This window comes from Dendrobium catenatum, unplaced genomic scaffold (genome assembly GCF_001605985.2).
Source record: "Dendrobium catenatum unplaced genomic scaffold, ASM160598v2 fragScaff_scaffold_313, whole genome shotgun sequence".
Lineage (NCBI taxonomy): Eukaryota > Viridiplantae > Streptophyta > Magnoliopsida > Asparagales > Orchidaceae > Dendrobium > Dendrobium catenatum.
Window position 1 is genome coordinate 2,805,619 of NW_021318775.1, and position 6,764 is coordinate 2,812,382.

Genomic DNA, 6,764 nt, shown 5'->3' on the forward strand with positions numbered 1-6,764 from the left:
CCGGCCATCTCGTCCGCTCATCATTGCGTTGACGCCAGGTCGAACAGGCCACCGACCTTCGTCCACCAATCCTAGCCGTTGGATCCCCCACAGCCGCCACCACCACCATGAACTCTTAATAAAACAAGCGCCCAACGACAGGATGTGGACCGTGTATGAAGCCGGGGGATACACTCGTGGGGCCTCTAACTGACACGTGTGGTGATTGTAACTGGCGGGGGACATATGCTACCGGTTTCTCGCGGCTCGGCTCGGCAGTTTTTGTGTCCGTTTGAGATAGCGGTTCGGAATCTTTCCGTTGCTCTCCGGCTGCCACGTGTCGGATTTTATTGCCGACAGCGGCGGGTCGAACCGAATCAGAGCCTTAGAAGAATAATAAACTTCTTATATTTTTTTCTTTTACGTTAAATGTTAAATACATGTCAATTTTTTTCTTACAATTTTTTAAGTAAATTTAATCATACTGCTTGCACATCCTCGAAAATAATTTTTACTAATAATACAATAATTTTAACATTTAATAATTAATAGACATATTATCATAATGCACAAACATAAATTAGAAGAGAACAAAGAGACTACTTAGTGGCTACCAAAATATCCCTAACATCAGTCCAATTCTCACACACACAACAACTGAATCATCTCTCTCTTCTCCTCTCATTTATATATAAGAATTACGACGGTAGACATCACATACCAATCTATTAAAAAATATGAAAAGTATAGCAAATCATAATAGATGATAAATTAGAGCTTATTTTACTTTGTCTATATTAATTTAAAAATCAATAGAGTTATTAACATACTATATTTTATAAAAAAAGTAATGGAAGTTAAAATTAAATGTAAAATCTAAAAATATTATGAATAACAACTTTGTTTTAAAATTTTAATAAATCATAATTGATATTTATTTGATTTATAAATGATTTGTAAATTTTGACATATTAATTATGACTAGTATTTGTTTATTAATATTATATATATTTTTTAAATTGTTTATGTTCATCCAAATCTCAATGAAAAAGTTGATGAAATATTTATCAAAATAAATTTAAACCTCCACTAAAAAATTTTCTTATCTGTTATTGTTTGGAGAAATTATTAGGTTCGGATATCGGACAGAAAATTTTTTACGAATTTATTTCTGTCTATAATAAATATATATATATATATATAATTATATATTTTTATTTTCTTAACTCGGTAATACTAACCTTTCATATGGTCTTATAATTGGACGTCTAAATACAAACAAACGGCTTAGAAATAAATATAGAGGAGAGCGGATAGTGGGGTAAGGTCGGCAGAGGGGAGAAATGGAAGAGAGAAAAAAAGAAAGAAGAAGACCGCCGCCGTCGCTGCAGCCTTGCTCGCCTCCGGCGTCGGCAGCGGCGGAGGGAAGTGGAAGAGAGAGACCTTATCGCGGAGTAAGGATGAGAAAGTGGGGAAAGTGGGTGGCTGAAATAAGAGAGCCGAACAAGCGATCGAGAATATGGCTCCGATCGTACTCCACTCCGGTGGCGGCAGCGAGGGCATACGACACCGCTGTCTATCTGCTCCGAGGCCGTTCAGCGCGTCTAAACTTTCCCGACGAGCTCAACGCAGAAGAGGCAACCAGCGGTATCATGGAAGAAGTCGCCGCCGCCACCGCTAGTCTTTCGGCGGCGTCGATCAGGAAGAAAGCAACTGAGGTAGGGGCAAGGGTAGACGCCCAGCTACAACAAAATCACCCTCCGCTACCGCAACCTTTAACGTCGTCGTCTTCGGCGAAGTCTTCAAGGTCCTGTAAGAACCCGGACCTTAACCAGCAGCCGAGCCCGGACACTTCGGATGACGAATGAAATATTCAAAGAAGAAGAGATCCGGTTTGTCTTCTACCTATACAGCTTTCTGCTCTTCAGTTTCTTTCTTTCCAAATTTTTTTTTTTTAATTTTATTTCTCTCTTTTCTTTTATAACAGATAGAAGAGCAGATAAGCGTCGACAGACCTAATCAAGAGCTGAGCGTCGGTTCGGGTCGCCTTGCACCGGAGAGGAGGCGGCCGGCGAGCGGTGGTCCCTACCTTTCTCTGTAAAATTATTACGATTTCTGTTGAGATTAAAAGGGAATTAAAAATTAAATAAATATTTTTTTCTTCTAAATAAGAAAATTTGGTGATGAAATGTAAGATTTTTTTGGGAGGAGATAATGATGGGAATGATGTGGCGCTGTCATTTTATTAAAATTATTTTTCGAGGAAATTTTAATAATTACAAAATGCCACGTTATTTGGATCTTATTCTGGACTGAAAAAGTCAGGCAGTTGCGTGTTATCGATTTAGGTACGGAGAGCGAGAGCGAAAGGAGAAATCTGGCGTTGTTGTTTCAGTGCTGAGCAAGATAAAAATGAATGTGAAAGAAAAGAAGATTAATACCGATTAATTTTTAATTGTTCAATTTATTTTAATATTAATGTAGATTATGTTTTATATTGCAATAACTTTATAGTAAATCTAATATTTTTTTCTCTGGGAAAAAAATTAACTATTTTAAAATTTTTATTCTAATTAAATTTTCAAGATAATATCTTGAATTATTTTTGGATATGTTAGAATGGGGTTGGGATAATATTTTTAGGACTTCAGTTTATAGATTACTTTCCCACTTTTATTAGATTAGAATTTTTAATATTTTTAAAATGTTTTAATTGCAATTTTTTTTTCACAATCTAATTTATTCACATGTATGTTTGTTGCATCCTGGAACATTTGTGGGGTAGAGAGATATAGAGTTTAGCATCCAAATATTATACAAAAATCGAAGACATAAATAGATAAGAGTAAGAGAGGTATAAGACTCATAAGAGACACCAAGATTTTAGGTGGAAAACCCTCAATAGGGGAAAAAACATGGGGTCTTGCCCAATTAAAATAATTATACTAATTTTTATTGTTGATTACAAATGAGGCACTTACTTTGTGTGTGTGTGTGGGGGAGGGGGGGGATGTAGAAACTATACAACATATAGAGCACATTAGTTGGTTACAGCTAGAAGAATCTAGTGATATGAAAGTTATTCTCTAGAGAGTGTTGAGTTGCTCATTTGGTCAATAGAATCATTGCAGCATGACTGTGGCTAGAGGGAATGTAGACAATTGGCGACATAGGTCGGAGGGATTGTTATCTACAAGTGATTTAGGTAGGAGGGACAACAATTGATGGCGGGGGGGGGGATGTAGAAAATATACAATGTTGCGGATCTATGGTTTATGATTTTGATGATAGCAAACATTCTTATTTCTCTACGATTGCCTTTTTTACTAATATTTTAGGTCCACACGATCAGACTGCAATTTGAAACAAGCTCAAGATTGGATAGACTAGGTCTGAGTCAGTTTGTACACTTTTTTCCTTTCTTGAGTCTATTGTATTTAGTGTGGCTTCTGATGTTTTGTAGCTTGGAAGATTTTTCTGTTGTTCCATAAATATTTCTATTTTTGGTTACATCGTCCGGGACGATATTTATATCGGCCTGGACGATCGGTCCAAAAGAAGAAACCCTAATTAGGGCATCCTCATTAAGGCAGCCGTTATGAGCTAATCGGCCTGGATGATACTTGTATTGGCCAGGACGATAAGCTCAATTCAGAAAGAATCAGCCGCCATTATCAGATTAGGTATTCATTGTTTTAGGAAATCGGCCAGGACGATATAGACATCGTCTAGGACGATTTAACTCAATTATGCCTAAATTGATCTGATATCTTTGGAAAGCATTAATGGCTGATTGATACGATCACATCGTCCGGGACGATTGTCTGGATGATTTACATCGGCTAGAATCTATTCAGGATGATGATCAGGACGATTGAAATTGGTTTAAACTAATCATCCGGAATGATCGTGAGGTCGGCCAGGACGATGTAACCAATTTTCTTCTGATCGTTCCAAATCATCTCGGGCTGATGAGCTTTGAACTGACCGTATAAGACGATATACATATCGTCATAGACGATAATGTTGGCAACTTGCATTAATGAGCTCGTTTTGAGATCTTCTATTTAAGCTATGACATGACACTTTGTAAGTGTCTTTGGCAGCCATTGTAACTTCGTTCTTTTAGAGGAAACTTAAAGAGAGGGCTTGAAAGGGAGTGAGGAAAGGGTGGAGTTTGAGAGAGGGGGAAGATCCTGTGAGGGGGGACTCAAGGGAGTGTGGAGGGGGTTCCACACAGTTGCTCCATCAAATTCTGAATTTCTAACATTTTCTGGGCTATGCGTTGTCAATCCAATTCTACTAAGTTTTTGATTAAAACTAAGAGGTAACTTTGTCATTTTAAGAATATTTGTTTTTTCACTAGATCAGGGAACATTTTTATCTTTTGTTCATTTTAATTTTTATTTGTGCCTCCTCTCTTTTTGATAATGTCAAAGGGAGAGAACGCATTGTTGAATTTTTTGTATTGTTATCATATTTGTATCTTTAAAAAAAAAATTAAACAACAAAAATATGTTTATCTCGCCTAGTTTTTAAAAAGTGGTATTCTAGTGAGGGGGAGATTAGTAGAAAATATTCCTTTTGAAAATTCAAATTGAAATATTTTGCCATCATAAAAAAGGGGGAGATTTTTGTGGATCTATGGTTTATGATTTTGATGATAGCAAACATTCTTATTTCTCTACGATTACCTTTTTTACTAACATTTCAGGTCCACATGATCAAACTACAATTTAAAACCAGCTCAAGATTGGGTAGACTAGGTCTGAGTCAGTTTATACACTTTTTTCTTTCTTGTGTCTATTGTATTTAGTGTGGCTCCTGATGTTTTGTAGCTTGTAAGATTTTTTTGTTCTTCCCTAAAGATTTCTATTTTTGGTAACATCGTCCGGGACGATATTTATATCGGCCTGGACGATCGGTCCAAAAGAAGAAACCCTAATTAGGGCATCCTCATTAAGGCAGCCGTCATGAGCTGATCAGCCTGGACGACACTTGTATTGGCTAGGACGACAAGCTTAATTTAGAAAGAATCAGCCGCCATGATCAGATTAGGTTTTTATTATTTAAGAAAATCAGCCAGGACGATATAGACATCATCCAGGACGATCTAACTCAATTATGCCTAAATTGGTCTGGTATCTTTGGAAAGCATTAATGGCTGATTGATACGATCACATCGTCCAGGACGATCATAGGATCGACCAGGATGATTGCCTAGACGATTTATATTGGCCAGAATCTATTCAGGGTGATGATCAGGACGATTGAAATCGGTTTTAAACTAATCGTCTGGGACGATCGTGAGGTCGACCAGGACGATGTAACCAATTTTTTTCTGATCGTCCCAAATCGTCTCGGGCTGATGAGCTGAATTTGAACTGATCGTACAGGACGATATACCCTAAACCCTAAACGATATATCTATCGTCCTGGACAATAATGTCGGTAACTTGCATTAATGAGCTCATTTTGAGATCTTCTATTTAAGCTATGACATGACACTTTGTAAGTGTCTTTGGCAGCCATTATAAATTTATTCTTTTGGGGGAAACATGAAGAGAGAGCTTGAAAGGGAGTGAGGAAAGGGTGGAGTTTGAGAGAGGGAGAATATCCTGTGAGGGGGGACTTAAGGGAGAGTGGAGAGGGTTCCACACGGTTGCTCCGACAAGCTCGCACCTGAATACTGTCAGATTCAAGGCTTGTCTCGAGGGAAGTTCATCAAAGAAGAAGATCTCTTTAGTGTCAAAGGACCTGGCGACTCCGCCGCACCGGGGAAGTTGGAAGTGATTTCGTAAGGGCTTCTCCGCCTAGCTATGGGGGCTAAAGGAGAGACACTTGTTTTAGTGCAATACTTGGAGAGTGCCTCCAAGGAGTGGACGTAGGTCAAGATTTGACCGAACCACTATAAATCCGGTGTGTTCTTTCTTATTATTTGCTTACGCATTTAATTTCCACATTTATTTTATTTGTGGTGATTTTGATTTGTACTTTGCTTAAAGTTTCTTCTTTACCAATTCACCACTCTCTTTATTTATCCTTGAGCTAGTTTTATAGGGCATAACATTCCTAATGAACTTTCATACAACATATAGAGCACATTAGTTAATTACAGTTAGAAGAATCTAGTGATATGAAAGTTATTCTCTAGAGAGTGTTGACTTGCTCATTTGGTCAATAGAATCATTGCAGTGCGACTGTGGCTAGAGGGACTGTAGATAATTGGCGATATAGGTCAGAGGGACTGTTATCTACAAGTGATTTAGGTAGGAGGGACAACAGTTGGTGGGTGATATGTTAAGATAGTTGCTATTTGCATACTTTACATTTATTCAACTTGTATAGTTTTGTTGATTCCAAACATTATTGTTCAAATGTGTAGTTATCTCCTAACAATTTTAGAAGATTTGTATTTTCTCTTGTGTGTACTAACATTTCAGGAAAATCAAACTCCAGACTACGAAGACTTCAAATAAAATTCAACATGAGATACTTTGTGAATTTGAAGCTTGTACTTTTCTTTGAATTAAATTTGAAAGGGAGTGATTGTAATTAAGTGAATAAAAATATACACACACACATAAGGAGATCATATAAAATTTATACTGATCGTACGGGACGATATCATATCGTACGGGACGATCAAACAGTTATCTCCTATTGAGGGTGAAACGATTGTTCTAAAAGTTGAAGATACATAAAAAGATAGCTTAGTTTGTGACGAATGTAATGACTTGTCAAGTAAATCACAAAACTCGCTAAAGCATACGCAAAAGTGAAAG

General features: G+C 37.2%; 1 protein-coding gene across 1 annotated transcript; it reads left to right on the forward strand.

Moving 5' to 3' along the window:
- The first annotated feature begins 1,267 nt into the window (after window positions 1-1,267).
- On the forward strand, window positions 1,268-2,230 carry LOC110098714 (ethylene-responsive transcription factor RAP2-1). The gene is made up of 2 exons (XM_020825656.2): window positions 1,268-1,871; window positions 1,967-2,230. Exon 1 carries the CDS (start codon window positions 1,323-1,325, stop codon window positions 1,845-1,847), a length of 525 nt encoding a protein of 174 aa, XP_020681315.1. The 5' UTR covers window positions 1,268-1,322; the 3' UTR covers window positions 1,848-1,871; window positions 1,967-2,230.
- The last annotated feature ends 4,534 nt before the right edge of the window (window positions 2,231-6,764 follow it).

Excerpts from the sequence above, each read along its gene's own strand:
- LOC110098714 (XM_020825656.2), top strand. The coding sequence starts at position 1,323 with ATGGAAGAGAGAAAAAAAGAAAGAAGAAGACCGCCGCCGTCGCTGCAG.